This window comes from Protopterus annectens, chromosome 8.part0 (genome assembly GCF_019279795.1).
Source record: "Protopterus annectens isolate FY-2018-M chromosome 8.part0, PAN1.0, whole genome shotgun sequence".
NCBI classification, from domain to species: Eukaryota; Metazoa; Chordata; order Ceratodontiformes; family Protopteridae; genus Protopterus; species Protopterus annectens.
Window position 1 is genome coordinate 279,917,281 of NC_056741.1, and position 27,692 is coordinate 279,944,972.

The 27,692-nt window shown below is 43.6% G+C and overlaps 1 protein-coding gene across 1 annotated transcript in view; it reads left to right on the top strand.

Annotated features, from left to right (window-relative positions):
- Positions 1-27,692, top strand: part of IQGAP3 (IQ motif containing GTPase activating protein 3) — a 2,364,408-nt gene that overhangs the window by 1,014,046 nt on the left and 1,322,670 nt on the right. The window contains exon 20 of the mRNA XM_044079778.1: positions 4,680-4,763. Coding sequence (XP_043935713.1) covers positions 4,680-4,763 — 84 coding nt within the window. The remainder of the gene's footprint in view (positions 1-4,679; positions 4,764-27,692) is intronic.

The following is a 27,692-nucleotide window of genomic DNA, read 5'->3' on the forward strand; positions in this document are numbered from 1 at the left end:
GTTATCTTTTTTGCATGGAAATCATAATTTTTAAGGAACAAAAAGTATGCAATCTGCACATTTAGCGATACTCTTGCAAATGATCATCAGCACATAAAGGTTTTAACTTACCGAGGAGGTTATTCAACCTGTGTAAATACTTTGTTAAATAAAGGATCGGAACCACAGCAGGTGCTCGTTTTCCCAGGGGAAGGAAAATAATGCTGGGAAAGGTCCTATTTAAAGAGCTGAGGGTAGGGAAGGGGTGTGTATGCTAACGTCACATTGAGGGTGGTACTATGTACTAGGCAGACTGAGAGCGGGACGCTCCTGGAGTAAAAAGATCAAAATTTGCAAAAACTAAAGGGAAAGGTGCGGAAAGAGTGACACAAATGTATTTTATGCTAGTTAAAGTATGGATTGGTGAAAAAAAAAAATTAAGTGTTCTGGGACCCGCATCTTTGACACTCTCCCTTTAAGAAGGGAGGTAATGATTAGCAATCCGCAGTATGGTTTCATGCCGGGAAAGTGCACTACAGATACGATGTTTGCTCTGAGACTGTTGATGGAGAAATATAGGGAAGGTCAGAAGAAGTTGCATTGTGTCTTTGTGGACTTGGAGAAAGCATATGATAGGGTGCCTAGAGTGGAGTTGTGGTATTGTATGAGGAAGTCAGGAGTGGCAGAGGAGTATGTAAGAGTGGTACAGGATATGTACGAGGGTAGTGTGACAGTGGTGAAGTCTGCAGTGGGAGTGACGGATCCATTTTAGGTGGTGGTGGGATTACATCAAGGATCAGCTCTGTGCCCCTTCTTATTTGCAATGGTGATGGACAGGTTGACAGACGAGATCAGACAGGAGGCCCCATGGACTATGATGTTTGCAGATGACATTGTGATCTGTAGTGAGAATAGGGATCAGGTTGAGGAGACCCTGGAGAGGTGGGGATATGCTCTAGAGAGGAGAGGAATGAAGGTCAGCAGGACTAAGACAGAATATGTGTGTGTGAATGAGAGGGAGGATAGAGGAATGATGAAGATGCAGAGTTAGCAATAGTGGATGAGATTAAGTACTTGGGATCAACAGTTCAGAGTAATGGTGAGTGTGGAAGAGAAGTGAAGAAGAGAGTACAGGCAGGGTGGAATAGGTGGAGAAGAGTGTCAGGAGTGATTTATGACAGAAGGGTACCAGTAAGAGTGAAGGGGAAGGTCTACAAGAGGGTAGTGAGACCAGCTATGTTGTATGGGTTGGAGAAAATGACATTGACAAAAAGGCAGGAGTCAGAGCTGGAAGTGGCAGAGTTAAAGATGTTAAGATTTGCACTGGGTGTGACAAGGTTGGACAGGATTATGATTCAGTATATTAGAGGGTCAGCTCAGGTTGGACCGTTTGAAGACAAAGTCAGAGAGGCGAGATTGCGTTGGTTTGGACATGTGCTATGGAGGGATGATGGGCATATTGGGAAAAGGATGCTAAGAATGGAGCTGCCAGGTAAGAGGAAAAGAGGAAGACCTAAGATAAGGTTTATGGATGTGGTGAGAGAGGACATGCAGACGGTTGGTGTGACTGAGCAATATGCAGAGGACAGGAAGAAATGGAAACAGATGATCTGCTGTGGTGACCCCTAACGGGAACAGCCGAAAGAGAAGAAGAAGCAGCTGTGAAGTCAGTCCTGTTCCACAATAACATATTTAGTGTATCACGTTATGTTAAGAAGTTATTATTCCCACCTATTTATATGTAACAGTTTTTTTTAAATGTCTATTTCCAGCTTTTGAGTTACATGCACCCACTAATGTTTGGTAAGTTTGTCTATTATACAATTTCTTATCTCTGTTTGAACCTATGTCTCATTCTGCAAGCCTTTTTGATTTATTGAAAACCACTTGAACATAAAAAAAAAACCCCAAAAAAAAAAAACCCTATAACCTGTTAACTTAAAATAAACACAGAAAATTGCGGACATCTTCAAATAATGAAGTTGGATCTATATTATTCCAGCAAAAACTCACTTAAACAAAACCCGTTTGCGCAACACATAGTGAGCGAATATCTCAAATATCGCAAAAGTGAATGGAGATTGCCATAGGGAATTCTTCCCTTTACTTCAATGGAGTGCGATCTCGGAGTTGGTACATTTAAGTTGCAGGGGTGTAGGGGGCTTGCCCCCCTGCATAAAACAGTTAGTGATAGTTTTCGTCTGTTAGTTTTTTTTTATTCGATATTTGAGATTTTCGCTATGTGTCACTGAAACAGGTTTCGCTTATGTGAGTTTTCGTTGGAATAATATAGACCCATGAGGTTTAACCTTCCTGACAGGAATAATTGTCCCAAATCAACAAGTGTGCACAGAGGCATAACTTAACCTAAAATTTAGGTTATTTATGCTAAGACTCATGTTCCAGCCTGTGCTCCTGCTTTATGCTATTTGCTCTCTGTTCTTGTCTTATCTTCATTACCCTCACAGTTGTGAAAACGAACTTGTATGCTTTCAGAAAACATTAACCTTAAAAGTGTTCTGGCTTTTATTGCATTCCTCTGTAGTCAGCTTGTTTCTGATGAAAACACAAGTGCCAAATATATATATAGCTCTGCAAACCTGTCAACTTACCTTGAAAATTTACTTGCCAAAGGAAAAGTTTTCATTACATTCGGTGTTTTCTTATTTGCTTACATTAAAAAACTTATATTAAACCAAAGGCCTTAATCCCAAAGCCACCCGTGCAAGAGTAAGAGAGAACAACACTACATTTATTATAGTCTGCAAACTTTTACACCCCATCCCCACCTCAACAACTCAGAATTATAGCACATCAACTTAAGCATGCTTTTGTCCAGCCTTTCTTCCCTTTTTACATTGTAATGCCTACATTTCTTAAAACTAGAAATGGAAAAAGACACTTGTTTACTTTAGTATCTTATTCACATACAGCAATAGCTAAATACTTGACTTTATAACATGCAGTTTATATATGAAATATCCAATACAAATAATGTTAAGAACAAAAATTGTATTATCTACTTAGTTTTCTTTAACTTTTTCCCTTCAGTGTCCTGGTAGACATTTCCTCCACAAGTTTAACAAAGTCAACAAAAGTTCAGTCTTTCCACTTCTTCTTGTAAACCCATATTTCACAAATGTGATTGATGCTTTATAGTCTCACATTTAGTTACTAATTTCAATGTTGCCATTTGTCTTCCTTGCTTATCTCCATCTCCCAACCTGAGTCTGAGGTTCAAGTTCAATTACTCCCGATTCTTCTAGTCAGCTCCTGTGCCTTTTTTCTTTTGAGCATTTTTCTTTGAAACATTGGATAATGTTTCACTGGCAGTGCCTCTCTATAATCTTTATTATCAGAAGAATGCAAACTAAAGCCCCTTTCTGTTGGATGGTTCACATTTTGTTGGACAAACTTATTTCCACCTTATCCTGTACTGCATCAAAAAATGACATTGATCCTCCAGGAAAAATATTCTGAAGCAGCTATTGTGTACAGCAGCTTGAATATTTTACCTGCCTCAAACATGCTCTGTTTGCTGGGATAAATTTGCTTCTCTTCAGCTTACTGGACAGTGAATAATCATTTCCCACAAACACTGTTCATTCACCAACTTTAAATACTTTGCTCTTTTGCATAGTTTTGTCAAGGTTATTTCTTTCTGCTGGTATTACTACATCTTTACTCATAAAGGTCTTTGCTGCTTTCTCATTGCCAGGTTTGGCGCATACACATGATGCGCCTTTTCAGTTAACAAATCCTGGTGTGGAATACCACTTTAGTTGCTTAATTGTCCTTTCATAAAATGAAATAGTGTCTGTTCCTTCCGTTTTTATGATACAATAGAAAATCTCAGGTTTTCTGTGTGAGCTCTGCCATTTTTTTTTAAAGGATTCTTCTTCCACAATCATGCTCAGCCTGCCTTTTTTACATTTCGACCTCTAATTTTTGGAGTTCTGTCAGTTCATCTGAATATCTGTTTTTAGCATATTCTATTTTTTCAGCCTTTTGTTATTTGCGTTGATATACTCCTTCATTGTTTCATTTATTTTAATCGGCTCTGAACACATTTGAGTTATCTTTTCCTCTAGAGTACTGGAAGCCATGTCTTGCAACAAAGCTGGACCTTGAACTGCTTTTTGCTGAAGAGCTACAGGTTTCTTTCCAGTCATCAGGATTCTCTCGCCACCTTTTCTAGTTTATTCTCTTTCATGTGTTTCTTCTTTGCTGGCATCCAGGCAGCATACTTACTAGACAACAACTAAATTTACTAAAATCTGCATAATTTCTGACTCTTTTCAATGTTTCTTTTTCCACACTGGGAGAGCTGAAATCAAGCTGTTTATAAGTGTGCAGCTATCTTGGAAGTCCACCCCCAAACTTGTCTTTTAGTCAACTCAGTTTGAGCTGCCTCCCAGTTTGCATGCATGAAAAGTGCCCTAAAGCTTTACAAGCTGGCCAGCTGTTACATCCATGGCAGGGTAACCCATATAGCTAAGGCTGCTGCAGCAGATCATTCAAACATTTACTGTTATGGTAAGTTTTACTTGTATAATGGTACTTTGTCCACCCACTATTATACTTAGACATGAGAAGAATTTGTTTCCTGAATGAGCTGATATTACTTTAAACCAATACATTGTATAGGGAAAAAAAAAGAAAGGCAAAATAAATGTGACCAAATCATTCATTTATTTTAGGCACATTGGAGAGGCTATAAGCAGAGACGAGCATATAATGAAAGATTGCATTACCTCAAACAATGCTGTAATGCTGCTGTAAAGGTAAGGAGATGTTTGTACTCTTAATGTATCCCAATGAAATTTCCAAGATTCTTTTAACCAAATTTCAAGTTTTGCAGTAAAAAACGTAGTGGTTTAAGTTTATTGGAATTTGGAATTGCATGAACTTGTGCTTGTAATAGTTTAAGTATTGCTTTGTATTGATTGAATATTATGGTATGTGTGTGTCATTTCAAGAGAACTTGACCAGAATATAAAACAATTTTGCTTTGATGACACCTCTGCAGTGGACAGGCATTTTGGAAGTCATCTTGTGCCATCTTTTGGCTGCTGTTATCTTTTGAGCCACATGTGCAGAAACATTCACATTTTTGTCTAAGCCAGCATTTCTGTATTTGGTTTAAGGAGCTTGCAATACCAAATATAATGCAGCATTTCTCTGTGCTCGTTAATTTCTTTTAACAATTATGTAACTAACGTGCGGTCATCAGGAAACTTTCTTAGCCACAGGTCTAGATTGACGATTGGATGCCTGAGAAGTAATGTCCAATGGGGGTAGGGGGGTGGGGGGTCAAAATACCTGAACTCTGAGATATTCCACTTATTACTTTCTGAGGTGGTACCTGCTATTTAGAGTTCATAAGCTTATAGGTGTATACTAATCTCATCACCACTAGGGCTCTTATAAGCCTAGCCATGTAATCCAAATGTGAGTCCCAAATTTGATTTATATAGAGGTGATTTACTGACTGCCACTGTCTATCAGAGACATAGGAGCCAGACCAGGGTTGAATTTGCAATTATCCGTCCACTGGTTAGAGATATGCTTAAACAGGGACAGGTCTGAACTGTGCTTCACATGGATGGGGGGAGCCTGTTCCAGAGAATAGGAATTCTCTGAGAAACATGTCTGTTTTCCAGCATGTCCTATTTATGTTGCAAGCAAAATTTTGGTCTTTTAATCTAGCAGTTCTGGTGCTGTTTGTTTGTGGATCTGCAAAAGGTTCACCCTAGAAAACAAAAATGGGAAGAAACTGAGGGTAATGCTGCTCAATGCCAGAAGTCTAAATCTCAAAATGCACTCACTCGAGGCCCTTCTCAGTATGGAGAACATCGATGTCTGTGCTGTAACTGAAACCTGGTTCAAGGCTCCTGAGAGCACCCCGGCACTATTAGGTTTTACCTCATATCATGCGTTCCGGCCCCAAAACCCGGACCACACCACAAAAGGAGGGGGTGTATCCATATTCATAAAGGATACCCGCACCTCCAGGTTGGTGGCAACGCACGAAGCTTCGGAAAACATCCAGGTGCAACTAACCATAGGCAAAACTTCTCTACAAATTGTAGCATGCTACAGGCCACCCTCTCAAACTCAGGAACCCCACACAGCCTTCCTGAAGACACTGGAGGGTATAAATGTATCTCCAAACACCATCATATTGGGTGACTTCAACAACCCGAATATAGACTGGGAACATTACTCAAGCCCTAACTTTCTAGCCCAACGGTTCCTGGAGTTCATAAATTCAAATGCCATGGAACAGCTAGTCACTGTTCCCACGAGAGGAGAAAATATACTAGATCTCATTATCACAAACATGGGGACAAAATGCTCCACACCGGAAGTATATCCCTCATTGGTGAGATCTGATCATAAACTAATCTCACTGGAAATCCACATCCCGCCCCCACCCCAAACAAAAAAGACCACAGTGAAGAACTTCTCTAAAGCAAACTTCACACTACTCAAGACTGGTGTGGTATCCTTCAAGGCCCCTGAGCCAGTGGAAACCACAACCCAAGCTGCGGAAGCCCTTACAAATGCCTTCTATGAACACCTCCAGGACTGCATGGATCAGGCAATCCCAAATAAATCCAAGAATGTTTCCACAAAGGGCAAACTTCCAGTCTGGTGGACCCCAGCCATTAACAAACTTTACAATAAGAGGAGAAAGCTATTACATGATAGAACAAAATCCATAAAAGGGAAGTCACCCCTGATCATTATTAGTAAAAAAATACGAGCACTCATAAAATCAACTAAGGCCAATTTTGAGAGAAAAATTGCCATGGATTCAAAGGACAATCATAAAGCCTTTTTCGGCTATGTTAGGAACCTGGGTGGAAACTCCCAGATATGCTCAGAATTAGTCCAAAATGATACAAAAATCACTGAACCCACAGACATTGCCAACATACTGGCAGACAGGTTCAGTGCAAACTTCACCCCCCCCCCAAAGGAGAGATAACTATCCCAGTGGAGTGTAGCCTCCCAGGCATCTCAAATGCGCAGGTGAAAGCAGCTCTCTCTAAAGCTAAAAACACAGCATCAATGGGACCGGATGGTGTCCCCGGCTGTGTGCTACACGAGCTAAATGAGGAATTAAACCTGCACATAAGGCAGCTGTTTAATCTCAGCCTTACCACAGGATAAGTGCCCAAGGAGTGGCGTACGGCAACTGTGGTCCCACTCCACAAAGGCGGTGCCTCTACGGACCCTGGTAATTACCGCCCCATAAGCTTAACAAGTCTAGTCTGCAAAGCTATGGAGAGGATCATAATGGAGCTCATAAACAAAGATATAGGGGACTTGCAGACATTGGACCCGACCCAGTTTGGCCGTCAAGGGCAGATCATGCCTTTTGAACTTGGTCGACTTCTTTGAAACAGTCACCAAGGCCATTGATGAGGTAAAGGCAGTCCATACAGCCTACCTTGACCTTGCAAAGGCTTTCGACACAATACCCCACTCGGGTATTGTAGAAAAACCTACCAGCTTAAATGTAAACCCATATGTCACAAGATGGGTTGCAAACTGGCTTAAGGACAGAACCCACAGGGTTAGAGTTGCTGGCACTATGTCAGACTCCAAGCCGGTCACAAGTGGTGTCCCACAGGGCTCGGTCCTTGGCCCCTATTGTTCGCATCTACTTCTCAGAAGAACAGGCAAACAGGGGAGGACTTTGCCTGACAAAGTTTGCAGACGACTGCAAACTGGGCGCCATAGTGGAAAGTGCATCGGATACGGATATCCTTCAGAAGGGACTCACGGAAACAGATAGCTGGTGCCAGAGCCATGGCCTGAAGTTAAACGCCAAAAAATGTATAGTCATACCCTTCGGGAAAAACAAGGTAACCCCAAGCTACCATATAGGTGGCAATCCACTAAGCACAGAAGAGGTTATCAGGGACCTGGGGACCCAGGTTGACAGTGGCCTTTCTTTTGACACTCACGTTGCTAAAGTGGTTAGAAAGACCTTCTACATTGCCCACCTGATCATGAAGGATTCACATCCAGATCTAGTGAGGTCATTGTTCCCTGTACTCTTCACTTATCAGACCAATGATCAAGTACAATGCCCCATTCGGGATGTATCTCACCTGACATCTGCAGCAATTGGAGAGACCCCAAAAGTTCCTCACAAAAAGGATAAAGGGACTCCAATATCTGTCATATGCTGCCAGATTGAAGAAACTCCAGCTCTATTCAGTCGCATACCATCTGCTCAGAGGTGACATGTGCCTGACATACAACGCCATGTCCAACCCGGAATTAATGGACATGCTCCACCTCAAAAAATCCAAATCCACCAAAACCACTAGAGTAAGCGACTTAAACCTTAGCACGGATATAAATAGGATGTGCTGGAGGGATAGATTTATCACTCAGAGACTCCCTATGCTGTGGAATAAAATCCCGGTCCATGTGAGGCAGAGCACCTTGCTGGCTCTGTTCAAGAGAAATCTTGACCTGTGGATGGGAGATCGTAGGTTTACCCCGGGAATCATCTCTGTGTCACTGCCGGACAGAGGCACAACAAACTAATGGGCACAGTATTTTTTCATATAAGGGTTGGCGTAAGCCACAAAACTTTGGGCTAGGCTTATAAATGCCTTAGGGCAGATAGCCTAGTATAAACCTATGAACCTATAAAATAGGGTCCGGGGATGCCTTGTATGCCAGGCAAAGATCATCTCTCAGAAGTCTGTATGATATTGAGTAAAGAGAGAAAGCTTTGAGGTGATCATTGTAAGACACTGCTTACTCCTGTATTCTTTATGTAAGGAACCTTTGTGGACATTCCATTAGCTGCATATGTCTGGTCAGGTACATGGGGGCATTATATTCTATGATAGCTCTGATGAGAGCTGATTAGAGTGGTATGATGACATGTCTGGACCTAGATGCCATGCCCTTGCTTATAAGTTGAACAATAAAGAAGGATTTTCTTACTCTCTCAGGTACATGTTGGTTGAAGGCTAGGTTACTATCTACATGAATTCACAGATCCATGACTACTGAATCAACTTTTAATGGTGTTTTATTGATGACTTAATTACTCGGGTTGGCAGAATCTCCAGAAGGTACTATAATGCATTTCTTTGTATTGAGTTTTAAGCCATGTCTTGGGCACCAAGCATTTCTGTATTAGACCTTTTTGAAGGTTTTTCTTGTCTTGGGGGGATTAGATGACTATTCTGTGTGCAATTGTCTGTTAACTTGGTTAGCTGGAAACCTTTGACATTGGCGTTGACATCCACAAAGTAGATACCAAAGAGGAGTGGGTCTAGCTAAGAGCCCTGGAGGACTCCACTAGTGACTGGCCTCTTTGTGGAGGTGCCCTCACTGATTCTCGCCTCCTGGGTCCTATCAGTGAGCCAGCCAGCTAGCTATCCAGAGACAATGCCCAAGTGGGGCATTTTATAAAATGCCTTAGCCAGATCTAGGTAGGCAGTGTACACCGTTTTTCCCTCATCATTTGCCTTAGTAAATTTTTCAAAGAAGTCCGCCAGATTCAGTAAGCATGATCTTCCTTTGACAAAGCCAAACTGGGATGGATCTAGTGTCTAGGGGGCTCTTATGTACTGATTGATAATTTCCATGATAATTCATTGCATAACTTTACAAATAAGTTGGGGGGGGGTTGTTGGGGTTACAGGGGAGTAGTGTCAAAACTGAATTTGTCTGTTAACAGGTTCGTTATGTCACAGGCTCAGTGAATGTGCCATCATTAACCAAAATTCAGCACATTGGTATGTGCTGCCATTGAGGTTTGACATAGATGTAGAAGGCTGCTGCCATTGAGGTTTGACATATATGTAGAAGGCCTTATGGTTATCTTTCACCTGGAAGGCTCTCTTAACCTCAAACCTGGATTTTCTTGACCTAATTATCCCTCTTGCTTGCCTATTTATTTTGAGAGAAGTTTTATCTTTGAGAACTACCCTTCCTGTTCTTTTATATATATTTTTTTCTTTTTGTTGTATATCCATTTTAATCTGGGGTGCCACCTGGGTGGCTTGTTTCTGGAGCTAGTCCTGGGCTTGCTTGTGGTAAGTATAACAGTGTCTCTGCAGCCACTGACATGGTTGTACAGAGTTTGAGAGCAATTCAGCATAGGCTGCTGTGTTCTTAGGGTATAGAGGGGTATAGAATTTTGATTATCGCTTGGTAACATGTAATTTGCTATGGATAGTTCTTATCTTGTACTAGTATTAATGAGATTATGAAGTTGATTTTGAAAGAGTCATCTTTATGGTTGGACCTTACCAAGGAGGATGTGACATGGGGAAGGGGGGGCAGCATTCCCCCATATTTGTGAGCACGAGGTTCAGTATATTGGAGCCACTAGTGAGTGGTATTCACTATTTGGTCATGGGTGTTTGTATTTAGGAAGTCCAGGAATCTGTGTGCCTGTAGATTTGAGGCTGTGTAAGATTCCCAGTCTGTAGGAGGGGTAAAGTCCCCCATGAGTAGGGTGATTGGTTGGATGGCAAGTGTCTCCAGTTGATCCGAGTAAGGATTGTGAGCTTCTTGGAACATGGAGGGTGACCTATAGCTAAGATATGGTACAAGATTTTGTCTGTAGTGATCTGCACATGGAGGAACTCCACCATGTCATCTTGTTTGACCACACCAGAGGCATGCTTGCTGTTGATGTATATTGAAACACCTCCACTTTTTGCCTTTGGCTGTGCAGCTTCTTGTCTCAAAGTGTCAAAGGCTCTGAAACATTGCACTGTCAAGGTCCTCTGTGTCACTTTAAGCCGTATCTCAGTGTAGTTTTTTTTTTTTATTTAGACTCCTGGCATTGAGCAGTAACAACATTAGGTTCAGTTGAGTTGATTTTTCTTTGTCAGTAGGTTTGTCAATTTGTCATTGCCTAAAAATAGGCATTATGCTAGTGGATAAACTTTCAGCAAGTATTTGAAAGACTAGAGGGGAAAGGTCATCCTTGGCAAAGTAACATGGTCTGTTGACCATGTCCTCCCAAGCTTCCAAATACTGGATCCCCTTAGAATGATACCAGAAAGACAGCCGATTGTTGAAATCAATAATTCTTTGCACATTGTGGCATCATCCTTTGTGATATGTTGATCAGTGCTAGGCTAGTACCAGCCTGAGACACAGTCTGAAAGCATCATGATATCTTTCTTCATGTAGTCCAGGGAGGTACATTTTAGGTCATTTAGATGTGCATAGACTATGATGGAATATTACTGGTACCTATAGCGTAATGACTTAAGTGCTTGCATAATTTAGTGGGTCTTGGCTTCAAATAAGCAACAGTTATCTTCTTGTTCATCCTGGTCAGGGGGCATCAGTGAATCTTACAATGGAGTCCTCTATGACAAGAGTCCTGGAAAGTGTGTTGATTTGCATTAGGGTCTTCGTTTTTGGACCTCCACTGGAAGTGACAGTATGTGCAGGATTTGGTGGTGGTTCTTTCTGACTGCCTGAGTTTGCTGAGGCATAGCTTTGACAGCAGGTGGTCTAGGCTATCTTTGCTGAAGATTGTTTTTAAGCCCCTTAGCTTACATTAGTCTTTGTGCCTTGAGCTACATGAGGTGGTCGTTTTATGAGAAAGATTAGCCTCCCCTTTCATTTAAGTACACTTCTTGTGTACTATATCTTTTGCTTTAAGGATTACGTCAGTAAATTGCTACATTGTCTCAAGATGCCCATATCCGCCAAACTAGCTGCAGAGAACTTAAGAAATTGTATATCCATACTGTCCAGTCCTTTAATTGGTGAATTATAAGGGGGTGTATGTTGGTCTTAGAAGTCTATTAAGGGTGCTTTGTTGGTGCAGACTAATAGTTATGCTGAACAATATTAATTTCCATTAACGTTAATGTTTTCACAATACTAAATTTGTAGGGAATTGCCATTCATCACTGAAATAGAACTAGTTGCTTAAAGCTTGGCTTGGAAAATTTGCTTTCTAGGTGTTTGCTACTGTACAGAATACTGCTAACTCAACAACATGTGCAAAATTTTAGCAGCAAAGGGAAGTAACAGAAAAGTAAATACATTGCAGCTAAGCTTGGGCCAATAAAATGAGTGCACTGAGTCTTTTTGTGCATTTCCCAACTCAGAACAAGCAAAATACCTCCTGCCACAGATGAATAAACCCAGCCCTGTTAATATGAAAATGTATTAGAAGAGACCCACAAGTACAGTGCTAACACACAACTTAAATAACTTGCCGGAAATCCCTTGCTCAAGGAAATTTTAAATCTGTCTTGTAGCAGTAACAGTGAGACGGAGAGCATTTTTTTTATTTACAAAAATTCAGTGAAATGCACACAGAAAAGCAGGAAACCATATTGATTGCACAAAATAACTTAAGTACGATTTGGCAATCAAAGGTACTTAACTTTGCCTGGATGGCATTGGATACAAGTAAAACATTTCTTAAAGGCTAGGACTCTAAGATTTGCTGAGCTGTAGGAAAATGAACAACAGACATTATGTGGTACAGGAGGTTTAGTCATGAGCAATACTGGTTTGCTGGGTTGGTACTTAGTATCATGGATCTATAGAAAACAGTCTATGAGGGAATTTGGAAATCAGATTTTCATAAGGGGTGGAGGGCAGAGAGACAGTCTTATAAAACTATAATAGCAAAAGGGTGAGAGGTCTGGGGGGGGGGCGAACAAGTAGGCTAGCTGGAGAGACATCCAATCAAAGGCAATACTGAAGCTGTTTCAGAAGCTTTATCTCAATGTGTTAAGGGGTGGGGCAGACACAGAATGCAAGCAGGTAAATGATAAGCAGAATGTAAAAGCACTGATGCACAACCTGGAGCAAAGGCCATTCTCTCACTTTTGAACTTCTACTACACTTCTACTAAGGCACCAGACTATATAGAAATTTACCAGTAACACTGTTTATGGAAAAAATGCAATAGTAAATAAGGCAGAAATCTGGTGGTAGTAGTACATAGATGTTCTTCGTATTTCACTGTTGCAGTCATTACATTTGGGTAATCTGCTGGCAGGTTGCCCTCAGTCGGCCTGAATAACAAAGTCTTGGCGCCTGCGTCGGTTGCTGTCTCCTCTTCCATGACGTCAGGTCGTCTGGTATAAAACATGCAGCCAATGCCATTTTATCCAGTCTTTCTTGCCGCGCGGTGCCCGAAGCAGAAGCAGTTCACAAGTGCTGGCCGGCCGACTCCTGAAATTTTCGTATTCGAGTTTCAGAAACAAAGTCTTCAAACTAAAGCCAAGTACCCCGTTGGGGAAACTTTTTCTTGCTCCTTACCGATGTCAGTAAAAATTAATAATTGCATTACTTGTGGGAAGCAAATACCTCATAAGGATTTTCATTTGTACTGTATTCCTTGCCTAGGCCCTGATCACAACATGCCTTGCTGTCACTTTTGTGCTAAATTTAACCAACACACTATTAAGCATCGGTATATTTTTGCTTCTAAATATTTTGGTTCAAGATTTAACCATCCTGAAATGTCATCGGTTAGCAATCCAGTTACCGGAGTTCACAAAAAACGGAAAGAAAAAGACAGAGACAGACCATCGAGGTCCAAAGCCGACGACAAAGCTTCTCCTAAGCCATTCGCTGCTAATAAGTGAGGCGCTTTTGCAGCCCCTGATACCCGCTACTTTTGAGTCGCAGGTCTCTACCGAGACCCATTCAGTGTCCAGTATGCCGCGAGATTTTCAGAGTATTGAACCCGCGGATGTCTCTCCCTTAGATGGGTCCGGAGCTGCTGAGCAGGCACTGGCTTCTGAGGGTGTTTTTAGACCTCAACATTTTTATATTAAACCGACGCCAGCAACAAAACCAGGTCAAAAACAACTTCTGTGTCTAAAAAAATGACGCATGAGCCACGTGCTCAGGCCCCTATGCCTAAAAAACAGATCAAAATGGCTGAGGATTTAATTACCTTGATCAGGGGTTCCCAAACCCCCCCCCCCACTAAGAGGCTTAGGCAAGGCACTGATTATGAATCTTCAGATCAGGTTTCCATTTCTTCTGATCAGGAATTTTCTATTCCACCCTATGAGGATTCTGATGCTGAGGAATCCATCCCATCTGCATCTCCTCCTGAGGATTACTCTTTTGGAGAGACTTTGCATACTTTAAGGGAACATTTTCACTGGGAGAGTCAGGACTTCTCTGAATCAAAAAAGAGGCTTAGGGATTTCCTTCTTCCTCAGCATAGACCTTTGGCAATACCTCTTGTATTAGACATTGTTGATGATGTGTTCTCGGAATCAAGCATGGCTGCTGATTCCCTGCCTCCAGCTCCTAATAGCCAGACAGATATTACAGGGTTCCTGACTCCCACAAATTTCTTTTCAAAAATCCTGCTGCTGATCCTGAGACTATCTCTCAGGGTCCCACGGGTGTAAGGGCTTCTACAGATAAATATCCTACCCCCTTCTGATAGAGATTTCAGGGTGCTGGATAGATGGGGTAAGAAGGTTTATACGTCTGCAACCTTGGCAATCAGGGCTTTAAACTGCCAGTTTCATATGCTTAAATATCAACAGCATGTTATGGGCTTACTGAAACGGAAAATTATGTTGATTTCTGATTGTGTGGAAAATAAAGAGTTACAGGATTTACTGCATTCAGCAGAACAGGTTGGAAAGCATACTTTGCAATGTGGTTTTGATTCCTTGGAGGCCTCTTGTAGGGCCGCCGTTACTGGATCTGTGATTAGAAGACATGCCTGGCTCAAGGAGCAAAATCTGCCTGATCATGTTAAAGCTAAATTGTTGGATGCCCCTTTGCAGCATGATACTCTGTTTGGTAATAAGGCAGAAGAGGTTTTAAAGAAAATGGAAGACAAAGCTAAATCTATGCAAACTGTAAAAGATTTCTTGCAAGTGCAGCCACCCAGGTTCAGTAGGCATTGGCCTACTAAAAATTGGTCCTTTCCTGTGTCCAACAGAGCCACTCAGGGCAAATCCAGGCGCTCAAAAGGCTCCAGATATCAATCACAGGGTTCTTACAGGTCAGAGCAATGGGGTGCCTCCACCTCCAAATCTGGAGGAAACAAAGCACAACCCTACAGTAAGCAGTCTCAATGACTTTCCTCTACCATCAGCAAGCACTTATCGTTTGGCCGTCCCCTTGGGGGGAAAACTAGCACTTCATGCTCAAAATTGGCAGTTAATTACCCATGACAAGTGGGTATTAAATATAATATCCCAGGGGTACAGATTTAATTTCCCTACTTTGCCAATTCCAAATGGATGGCCGGATCTGCCACAAAATCAGTGGGCAGAGGCACAGAAACAAGTTATGTCCCTCATGGATATGGGGCTATTTAACCAGTACCAGAAAAGAAAAAAGGACAAGGTTTTTATCCATGAATTTTCCTGGTACCCAGAAAAGACAATACATGGTGTCCAATACTTGACTTATCAATTCTGAACACGTTCCTGGACATTCCAAAATTCAAAATGCTGACTTTACAACAGCTACTGCCTATGCTAGGCAAGAATGCTTGGTTAGCAACTCTAGACTTAAAAGAGGCCTACCTGCATATCCCAATAAGGGAATCATGCAGAAGATACCTCCGCTTCAAAGCAGTTTTTTTGCATTACCAATTCTCTGCACTGCCCTTTGGCTTATCTACTGCGCCCAGGGTCTTTACAAAGTGCCTGGCACCAGTAATTGCATTCTGCAGACAAAGAAGCATACAAATTTATCCTTACCTGGATGACTGTCTCATTCAAGCAGAGAACAAGGACATTCTTCTTCAACATCTGGCATTTGTAAAAAGGCTTCTAGCATGCCTAGGGTACACCATAAATGAAAAGAAATCACAACTGGTACCCTCTCAAATAATTACATTCCTGGGTGCAAGCTTGAATACAACTGCCCAGATGGCTTACCTCATGCCAGACAAACAAAGGCAACTGACAACATACTTCAAACAAATGGCAACAAAAACCCAGTTATATGCAAGACAAATTCTGCAGGCTTTGGGGTTCATGGCATCCTGCATTCTACTAATTCCATATGCGAGACTGCATATGAGGAATCTTCGATGGTACCTAAAAAGTTTATGGAGTCAACATTGTCACAGCCTAGAAACAATGAATCTAATATTGTTAATCCTCGTTCATTACTTACGCATGGGTATCGGTTCCGAGCTCGGAACCGAGCCGGCTATTTTCTAAACTTGCGTCAGCTTCAAACTCTCAGCTAGACTCTTACCCACAATCCCCCTCTCCCTGTTACCTCAGATTTCATTTGCCGCATTGCCATCTGGTCGTGTCAAGCTACTTCTCTTGAGCCAAGTACAGTCAATTGTTGTTTAATTGCTTTACAAATTACTTTTCTGTCAGAAAAGTTGATATTTTATTGTGAATTCCTCAGGTTTTTCTGTCTTTTACTTACTACTTTTACCACAAGGTATTTTGTCTTTACCATCGTTGGTAATCCTTTTCCCTTTTCTCTTTAATACCTTCGGGTACTCTCTTGTACCATTGTTGGTACTTTTCTGTTAATTAATATGGCAGATAAAAAAGGTAGTCCGGGGTTTAAGCGGTGTTCTGATTGTGGACACAAACTGCCTACTTCTGATACATACTCTTTGTGTGTTTATTGTTTGGGAGCTTCCCATTTATGTATTGAACAACTCTATACTATTTGTGAGAACTTTTCTAACAGAACTTTGTTAGAAAGGAAAAACAAGCTGATACTGAAGGGACTCCTAAAATCTCCTTTTTCAGAGGCTGTTTCTTGGTCAGAGGTCTCCACCCCTCCTAAAGCCCATAAGTAAATGGATGTTTCTACTAAGGATAAATCCTTGCCTTCGTCCCCAGCTGAGGATTCTCACCAACCAAAACCTAAAAAGGCTAAATTTTCGGCTCCGGAGTTCTGTCAGCCCCAGTGCTTTCGGTGCCTAGCCCTTCGGCACCGAGACCATCGGCTCCATTAGTGATTTCGGCTCCGTCCTCTCCTGCAGCCTTCTACATATCGGCACCGAGGGGCTCCTCGGTTCAGATCATTACCACTGTATTGGCACTGACCATTCAGTCGGGGCAGACCTTGACTGCATCAGCTCCGAGATCTTTCTCGGAACTGAGGCCTTTATTGTTAGCTCCAGTTTTGTCCGTTCCAGCTCAGGCACTGACTCCCACCGCTTCGGCACCGACAGCCACTTCGGCACCGATCCCTGTTTTGGTGCAGACAATGACCTCGGCACCAATGACTTCTTTGGTGCAGACAACAGTAATCCAGTTTTTCTCTGCACCGTTGTCCTCGGTGCGGTCAGATGAGATGGGCACCGAGTCTGCCTCTTTTGTGGACAGGCATGTTTCTCCCTCAGTCTCTGTGAGGTCCACTAGAAGCCTTTCCGAACATGATGTGTTGCGTCTTGTGGACCAGGCATTCTTGGCCAGATGTATTCCACCCCTCAGGCACTATCCTTCCCTGGGAGGTGATCATCCATCTCTAAAGACACCTTCTTATTCTCCTCCTTCATTACCTTTGAAGTCCATGGATATAGCACAGTCTTCCCCTTCTGCGGTTCACTTTATGGATCTCTATAAGGAACCACAGTTGCCTTCGTGGCAGGAAAGTTTTGCTATGACCCAGGATTTCAGCTGTGACACGAATAGCTTGCTGCTCCACAGCCATCCATGGACTCCGGGTCGGCAGGCTGAGCCACTTAGGGGAGGCGTGCCCCCTGTCCTAGACATACACTCCTCTTCGGGTGGACCAGCCTTCCAACTGATGGAGAAGGCTTTCGCTGCTGCTGGCAATACCGGACTGTCTATACCTCCACTCTCCTCTGGTACACTGGTTTCACATGTCGCATCTAGCAGACACTGGGTGCAAGGACCCGCAAGACATATTCCCTCAGGAATCCCCCTTTCCGTTGTCTTCCCCAGCTTCTCCCACTGAGGAGTTCCACCGGAAAAATTCATGTAAGTGGAAGCACATGGACTCCACAGAGGGGTCCCTCACTGAAGACACAGATTTCGATGAGGAGGAAGGATCCCCTCGGTCACCCTCTGAGGTATCCTTTGGCGATATCCACAAAATCCTGAAACAGAAAGGTGACTGGCAGTCCTCTAATCTGACCCCTGAGGAATCTGTGTTCCTGCAGGCCTTTTACGCCCAGCCCCCTACTTCCTGGGTTACTCCACCTGCCAATGAGCTTGTCAGGTTCATCATGCAGTGTGCTTGGAAGGCCCCTGATACTGTCAAAGCTAATCCCCAGAGGCCAGATAAGATCTTGTTCCCTCCTACTTCAGATCCCCATTGGTCCAAAGGTCTTCCTGTGGATGCTTTGGTGGTGGCGGCCACAACAAAAAAGGATCTGTCAGAAGAAGAAAGCCAGACTGTCCATCCGCCTAACAGAGTCCCGGGCCCTGGACAGGATAAGGAAGCGCAACTTTGCTTCAGCGACCTTTGCTATCAGGTCCCTGAATTATATGGCACATTTTGCCAGGCTTCAAAGGGATCTGGTTTCTGAGCTCTCTGAAACCTTGGCTGGTGCAGTGTCTGATGAGGTCCGTGACAAAGTGGCCTCTCAGCTGGCTACTATTGAGTCTATATCTAATTCCTCTTTGCGACTGATATCTCACGCATCAGAAGGAGCAGCTAAAGCGGCGGGTTCAGCTGCGGTCTTCAGACGATACGCCTGGATGCACTTGTGCATCTTTGCGGAAGCTTTTAAGTCTTCTTTTCTTAATGCCCCCATTGAGCCCTCTTCATAGTTTGGGCCCAAAGTTAAAAGCACACTGGCCAGATGTTAACAGGACGGTAAGACCCTTTCTGCTGTAGGTGTCTGTTACTCTTCCCCTCAACGTGCTTTCTCCCGAAACCAAAAGAGTGGGAAGATATGGTTCAAGAAATCTCAGGGTCCTTTCCGTGGCACACAGGCTGAGTTCTCCCCCAGAGGCAGAGGGGGAAACTCACAGGGAAGATGCTCCTTTCAGGGCAAGGGGGGCCACGTAACCAGGGTTCCAGGGATTCTTTCCGTAGTCAGTCCTACCAGCACTCCTGAAGAGCGGTCCAACTCCTTTCCTCTGGAGGTGGTTGGGGGACGTTTCTCCTTTTACCCTTCTACCTGGCTAACCATCACCACCGATTCTTGGGTACAAGGATCATAACCAGAGGTTATCATATCCCCTTCGATCTTTGTCCCATCTCTTCAAAAAATCTTCCCGACGTTCCACCCAGTCAAAGGGAAGAAGCAGCACTAGAGATAGAAAAGCTGCTCAGAAAAAGAGTCATCCAAATAGTCCCTCCAGACCAGATAGGATCCAGATTCTACTCGAGACTATTTTTGGTGCCAAAGAAAACCAGGGACTGGAGACCAATTTTGGATCTCAGTGTACTGAAAAAGTTTGTGAGAGTACAAAAATTCCAGATGGTCACAATACAGTCTATCCTCCCGCTTTTGGAAAAAGACGATTGGATGTGCTCTATAGATCTTCAAGATGCGTAATACCACATAAAGGTGGACAGGCCATCAAGAAGATTTATGCACTTCGTGCAGGAGCCAGTCACTACCAGTTCAGAGTACTGCCCTTCGGACTCTCTACAGCCTCCAGAGTGTTCACAAAGTGTATGGCAGTTGTCACAGCTCACTTGCGACTTCAAGGATTCCAGGTGTTTCCATACCTAGATGACTGTCTCATTTCTACCCCTACCAGACATCTACTGGAAAAAGCCCTGGCATACTCTCTCCTCGCTGCTCAAAGGCTAGGCATAACCATAAACTGGCAGAAATCCAATCTCACCCCATCTCAGTCGACAGAATTCATAGGGGTTATCTTGGACACAAAAAACTGCAGAGCTGCTATTCCAGAGCACAGAATTTTAAGAATAAAGCAACAACTAATTCCAATCCTTTCAAAGGAAAAATCCACATCTCACTCTGTTCTACAGCTGTTGGGTTCCATGGCAGCCTCCATCACCATTGTTCCCCTGGCCAGGTTTCACATGAGGCTTCTACAATGGCTACTGCTTACCCAGTGTGGTATCCTTTTCAGCAACTTCTTTCAGCCATGATTCAAGTAACCCACAGGTGCAAACAAGATTTAAATTGGGGAATGACACACAATCTCTCACAATAGTCTTGACCCTTCTCCCATCAGCAACCTAAGGCCACAGTGACCACAGACGCCTCCCTGATGGGGTGGGGGGCTATGTCAGGGACAGACAGTCCAAGACACTTGGTACTAACTGGAGGCCCATCTGCATATTAATGTTCTGGAGCTGTGTGCAGTGCTTCTGGCATTGCAAGCATTCCATCCCCTGTTGCCGTCTGGGACAATTGCGATTCAATCAGACAACATGGCTGTGGTCTGGTATATCAACAAGCAAGGTGGAACCAGATTTTACCCCCTTTGTCGAGAGGCCATGAGGATATGGCAATGGTCGATAGCTGCCAACCGTTTTCTTCTAGCAACGTACATTCTCGGGAGTTCCAACGTGATAGCAGACAGACTCAGCAAGTGCATTCTTCAACCTCTTGAATGGTCCCTGAATCCCTTGATAGCAGTGGAGATCTTCCACCGCTGGAGCTGTCCTTGTTGCGACCTCTCTGCATCCCAGACCAACTACAAATGCAGCAACTACTTCGCCCTGATTCTCCCTCTGGGACAGTCACCCAGGGATGCTCTAGTCCACGATTGGCCCTTGGGTTTTCTTTACGTATTTCCACCCTATCCCCTCATTCCCCAGTTTCTGAAGAAAGCCCAGCGGTTGAAGAGCAAGGTGATCCTCATAGCACCATATTGGCCCCGACAGATTTGGTTCCCCTTCCTCTGGCGTCACCTACTAGATCGACCATGGATTCTCCATCCAACCCCGGAAGTTGATCTCTCACCCACAGAACCTGATTCATCCCAACCTGAACAGTCTGAAGCTAACAGCTTGGCTACTCCATTTCCCTTGATTGCCAGGCAGAATGATCTTTCTTTACCAGTACGTGATATTCTCATTGCTTCTCATAAGTCTTCCACTAGAATTACTTATCTGAGCAAGTGGAAAAGATTTACCTGTTGGCTGAAAGATAAACAAGTAGACCCCTTTTCAGCACCAGTGTTGATAATACTAGACTATCTGGCCAACCTGTTTCAATCGGGTCTGTCGGCCTCTACCATTAGAGTTCATTTGGCTGCAATTTCTAATTTTCATGAGGGTGTCCAAGATTCCTCTTTTATTTCCCATAAATTGTGCAAGACCTTCATAAAAGGTGTGAATCATCTGAAGCCACCTTTTAGAGAACCTATTCAACCATGGGATTTATCATTAGTTCTACAAGCTCTGACAGTGGCACCTTTCGAACCAGCCTCTTCTTGCGACCTCAAGTATTTGTCATGGAAAACCTTGTTTTTGGTCGCTATTACTTCTGAAAGACGTATTTCTGAACATCAAGCTTTATGTATCAAGATTTTTCGTAGAGATAAAGTGTCTCTGAGAACTAATTCGTCATTTCTGCCTAAGTGATCTCTGAAATGTCCATTAATCAAGCCATTGAATTGCCAGTTTTCTTTCCCAATCATTCAAACAGAGGAGAGTATTGCCTACATACCCTAGATATACACAGGCAAATCCGTTTTTACTTAAACAGGACTAAACCCTTTCGTAAATCTGACCAGTTATTTTTGGCCTTTTCTGGACCTAGATTAGGATCTTCTGTTGCTAAGGTCACATTAGCTAGATAGCTGAAGGACTGTGTGACCTTTATTTATACACAACGTAATATCATGTTGCCTACTACCATGAAAGCTCATTCAACAAGGTCGGTGGCAACTTCTGCTGCCTTCCATGCCGGAGCTTCTTTACATGGCATCTGTGCAGCTGCAACTTGGGCTACGCCTCATACCTTCATCAATCATTACAAATTGGATTTGGCCTCCAGGGGAAAGAGCATCTTTCGGTTCTATGGTACTTAGGAATGTCCTGCAGTGAGAGCCTCCCAGGAATAGAGGTAGCTGGGGACTCTATCCCATGCGTAAGGAATGAGCGAGGATTAACAATATCAGAAAAAGAAGTTATGTCGTACCATAACGTTCCATCTGTATTGTTGATCCTCGTTCAGTCATTACGACCCTCCCTCCTTCCCCCTCCCGTGGTTTCTAGGTTATTTGACCAGAGGTAGCCTCTACCTTCTTTAACTTGCAAACTCAATCTGAGGTAACAGGGAGAGGGGGATTATGGGTAAGAGTTTAGCTCGAGAGTTTGAAGCTGACACGAGCTTGGAAAATGGCCGGCTCAGTTCCGAGCTTGGAACCGATACCCATGCGTAAGGAATGAACGAGGATCATCAATACAGATGGAACGTTATGGTAAGACATTAACTTTTTTCCTCTCATTCGCTGCCTACAACAGGAGTTTCTTTGGTGGGCAGAGACATGTCAACAAAACAAGGGACTGTCATTCACTCTACCCCCTGCCACCCAAATCCTAACTACAGATGCATCAGACTATGCTTGGGGGGCCCACTTGGCAGGGAGATGCATTGCGGGCAAATGGAGCCCAAACCAAATGCATCTGCATATCAACCAGAAAGAAATACTGTTCAGAATGCTCTGACAGCCTTCAAGGACTTACTTCATCCAGCACAACTACTGATAAAGATGGACAGCACCACAGTTATGTGGTAGATAAACAAGCAGGGGGATACACATTCCTACCCCCTTTGCAGACTAGTCATGGCCTTGTGGAACACAGCCTTGACTTACCAAATACATCTCCAAGCTCAATTCCTACCAGGAAAGCAAAATACTCTGGCAGACGACCTGAGCAGAAATCTTATGGACCCACACGAATGGAAACTAGATCCACAAATCCTCAGCATCTTTACACAGAAATGGGGGAGCCCAGACATAGATCTATTTACCTCTCCCCAAAATTATCAGTTGGACAAATTCTGCACAAGAGCTCATCACAAAAAAAAGCATGGAAAGTAGATGCTCTATCCTTCACAGCTGGAAAAACATATCAGTATGCCTTTCCCCCTCTGCCCCTTCTCTCCAAGGTCTTACTAAAAGTCATACAGAAAAAAGCAAAAATTATCCTAATTGCTCCGGACTGGCCTCGTCAGCACTGGTACCTGCTTCTAAGGAACATGTCACATCTTCCCCCATGGTACTTGCCTCAAATACCTCATCTACTGTTTCAGCAGAACTATCAAATTCTGCACACACAGCTCCAAACTCTGAATCTTGCAGCATGGCTAATCAACTAATTATTCAAAGCACACCTCTCAGTAAATCTGTGATGGATGTTATTTTGGAAGCCAGAAGGCCTAGTACTAGAAAATGTTATGCTGATAAATGGAAGAGATTTTGTGCTTGGAACCAAGCACAAGGAATAGACCCATCAAAGCCCAATATTCCTCAGATTTTACAATATTTAACTGAGATGCTTGACAAGGGCCTATCTTTTTCTTCAGTAAAAATCCATGCCTCTGCCATCTCGGCTCATTACAACACAGAGCCTCCTCTCTTTTTTCATCCACTGCTTAAACAGTATCTTAGAGGGGCTAAAAATATAAGGCCTCCCAGAAGAGCACCAAATCCTGCATGGGACCTCAATTTTGTGCTGGAAAAACTCACCCTGCCTCCTTTTGAACCAGCAGCTACTGCAGATATAACATTTCTGTCTTGGAAAACAGCTTTTCTTTTGGCAGTCAGTTCAGCAAGAAGGGTTTCAGAACTACAGGCTCTCATGGCAGTGGAGCCTTTCATTAGATTTTACCCGGACAGGGTGTCCCTCAGGACCAATCCTTCTTTTATGCCTAAGGTGGTATCCAGTGTGGTTTTTAATCAGACCATTCACCTGCCAAATTTTACTCAAATCCGCAGAAGAAGGGGGAGCGGATTCTACATTAATTGGATGTACACAGACAACTAAGATTCTACTTAAACAGGACCAAATCTCTAAGAAAGTCTGAGCAACTACTGGTAGCATTTGCTGCAGGATCAGAGGGGAAGGCTATATCAAAGCAGACTATTTCTAATTGGATAAGCCACTGCATTCGTTTCTGCTATTTGTACCATGGTAAACCTGTGCCCAGGGGGATCAGATCACATTCCACCAGGGCTGCCTCTACTTCAGCAGCTTTTCTCAGAGGGGTCCCAACCAAAGACATTCTAGAAGCTGCTACCTGGAGCTCTGTTCATACCTTTGCAAAGCATTATCATTTACCTCTCTCCTCCAAATCCAGGGCAGGCTTTGCCACTGCAGTCCTGCAGGGCCTTATAGCCGCTCCTAAAGCTGTTTAGTTCCATCCTCCCATCCATAGCTTTGGGATTCTACCCAAATGTAATGACTGCAACAGTGAAACACGAAGAACATAGTACAGTTGTGTACACTTACCATAAATGTAGATTTTCGAGTGTATTCAGTGTTGCAGTCCGGGTTACCCACCCGCCATCCCCCATTCTATACCTTTTCCTTCATTCACTATACTCAGAAGCCTTTGTGGTGTATTTGCTTTTAGTTGAAGGTAAAGTTTATGTTTCTAAAAATACATTTATATATTTACTGTTTATTTATATATATATATATATTTTTGCTTCCCATTTGGGGGGCACCTGACATTTGGGGCAAGAAAAACTGAATAAAATGGCGTCGGCTGCATGTTTTATACACCTGACGTCATGGAAGAGGAGACAGCAACCGACGCAGGACCCAAGACTTTGTTATTCAGGCCAACTGAGGGCAACCTACCATCAGATTACCCAAATGTAATGACTGCAACAGTGAATACACTCGAACATCTACATTTATGGTAAGTGTACACAACTGTACTTTCTGCCACAAGTATGAATTAAACTACAAGACTACGGCTCAGTAAGGTTTCAAATTTAAATGAATACCGTTTACAAATAATTCTACTTGAAGAAATGGAAGTGCAGAAAAATGCAGAAACACAATCTTCCCATAACTGCTAATTAAAATACAAGAAAGACTAAAATCCCAAAACAAATGAAAAAAATGCAATCTGATAGAAGAGAGCAGTAAAGTACAAAGTAGTATCACCACACAGTTCTGTTTCTTATCCAGCTTGCTTTCTACATAACTATGATGTTAATTAATGTAAAGTGCTAGAATGGGGGATGGTGTTGAAGGCCTTGACCAGACCCAGATAAGCTGTGTGGAAAGAGTGACCACTGTCCACAGCTTCTGTAACCAATTTCTTAACATAGGGAAACTAGGATTCAAGATAGATTATATTTTTGTTATCAGTGTATGAAGTCTGATATAATACTTAATGACCTTGCAGATTACACTAGTTAAACAGATGGGTCTATAGTTCTGAGTGTCTGTAGTGAGGCCTCTATGTGAAAGCGCATTACAACAGCCAGTGTTAAGTTGTCTATCTCGCCTTCGTTCTTGCTGGTTGGGATCGGAGCCGATCCTCTGCTCCGACTCTGCCATCTTCTATAGCTCGAGAGCTGTTTACTGGCTCGAGGCTACCCCTTATCCCATGATGCCTAGCGCTAGCTACCCAGATCTCGTTTGCCGCTTCAGCTGCGAGGTGTCGTTTTTACTGGCGCAGGCTTGTATTAAGTTTCTTATTGAACTTTTCTAGTTAAGACAGTATTTTATTTGGGGAGTTATTGCTAGTTTTTAGTCTCTATATCTTGTGGTGTTAGCCAAGTATATTGTAGTTTTTCCCTCCTTAGAACTCGTTTAAATTAGAGAGTTCTCCCCCTCCCCCTCCTATCCCTTTCTATCAGGTAGCGCTTAGTTGTCAAGGCCTTCTATCTTCCTTTAGGTAGCCGTTTAAGTTAGAGGCTTCCTCGTTAAAAAAAAAAAAAAATCTTTAGCTTTAACTGTGTGTTTTTCTCTTTTTGCTGTTATTGGTTTTGTGGTATTTTGATATCATTTCGTTTTTTTTGGCTAAGATCAGTGCAGTATCTCTTCAGGTATTTTTTTTTTCCTTTGGATAAAGGATGTCTAAAGAGTCCAAGGTTTCGAGATTCAAGAAGTGTGACTCATGTTGTCAGAAAAGTCTCTGACAGATGGGCACACTTCTTGCATCTACTGCTTAGGCGCAGTGCACCTGCAGGACTCTTGTTCTATATGCCATGCATTTAGTCCAAGAGTTCTGCAGGAGCGAAAAAATAAGCTTATTCTTAGGGGTCTTTTAAAGCCCCAGGATTCACCGGTCAAGGCTCAGCCTGTGAAATCCCCAAAACCGACCAAATCATCGACTCCAAGCTCGGAGCCGTCATTGGTTCAGACTTTACCTGCCACTTCGGTTCTGGCTGGAATTGATGAGACTATTTCCCCGTCGGCTGTATCAACATCTTCGGAGCTGTCGCGGAGCCACAAGAGGCTGAGGTCCCCTTCTCTGGAGTCCATACATTCGGCTTCTCGGTCTCCCCTGCTTCAGAGTGAGCGCAGTCACAGATCTTCCCACTCCTCTCGGTCCTCTGTGCTCTCTGATCACGAGGTGGAGAGAGTGGTCATTAGGTTGCTGAAGTCGCAGGCACTTGCCAAGATGTTGTCCAGCTCTCCTCAACAGGTGTCGGCTCCGTCCACTTCTATCGATGTTCCTCCTCAGACTCCTTTGAGCTTGCAGCCGGAGTTTGTTGGGGTTCGAGCTGTGGAACTGTCAGCTCCGATAACTATTTCTTCATTGGTTCTGTCGTTGGCTCCTATTCCCTTGATGGTACCGTCCGTCGAGGGATCTGGACGCCGAGGTTCCCTCGGCTCCGAGGAGGTGAGTGGCACTGGACCCTTGTCTGACCCCATTCTCCCTCTCGGAGCTTCGTCGCAGGTGAGTTCATCTCCTACATCAGCCTCGGAGCCGTCTCCCTCAGGGCGGAGAAGGATTCCGATTTCCTCGGAACCGGATCCTTCTCTGCATCGTGGCAGGGACGCCTTCGATGTCATGAGGAGTGTGCTGGCCTCTGAGTCAGCTCCATGATCGACCCCACCGGCTCCGTCCCCTGTAATGCCTGTGAAAACCTCTGCTCCTTCTCCAGACCCCAAGTGTGGGGAACCAGCTCTCCAGGGCACCCCATTGGGTGTTTTCTCTTCTTCCGAGGCCTCCCCTGATCATTCAGAGGAGCCCACCCCCCGTAAGAAGTTCAAGAGGAAGCACATTGACTCCCCTGAGTCTGTCACTTCTGATGCAGACTTAGATGATTTGGAAGGTTCCCCAAGATCCCCCTCTGAAGATGTTTCCTTCTCGGACATCCTAGAAATGCTTAAGCAGAGTGGGAACTGGAGTCCCCTAGCCCCTTCCGAGGATGAGTCTGTATTCCTGGATGCCTTCAGCTCCCGACCTTCCACCTTCTGGGTTTCTCCGCCTTTCCATCCACTCATGTCTGTGGTGGCTCGAAAGGCTTGGTCAGCCCCAGACACAGTGGAACCAACCCCGAGGAGACCTAGCAAGTTTATCACTGCACCCCTTGATAAGCAGTCCCTTACCAAAGGTGTTCCTGTGGATGTCATGGTGGTAGCAGCAGCCACTAAAAAGGAGTTAGCGGAAACTTCTTCATCTGTCCATCCTCCTAACAAGGAGTCTAGGACTATGGATAGATACGGGAAGCGAATGTTTTCTTCAGCGACCTTTTCTATGAGGTAACTGAATTACTTATGCCAGTTTACCTGGCTTCAGAGGGACCTCCTTAAAGAGCTCAGAGATACCCTTCAAGATCCATCAGCTGAAGGGGCTCAAACTAAAGTGGCTTCCCAGCTGGTGGCCCTTAATTCTG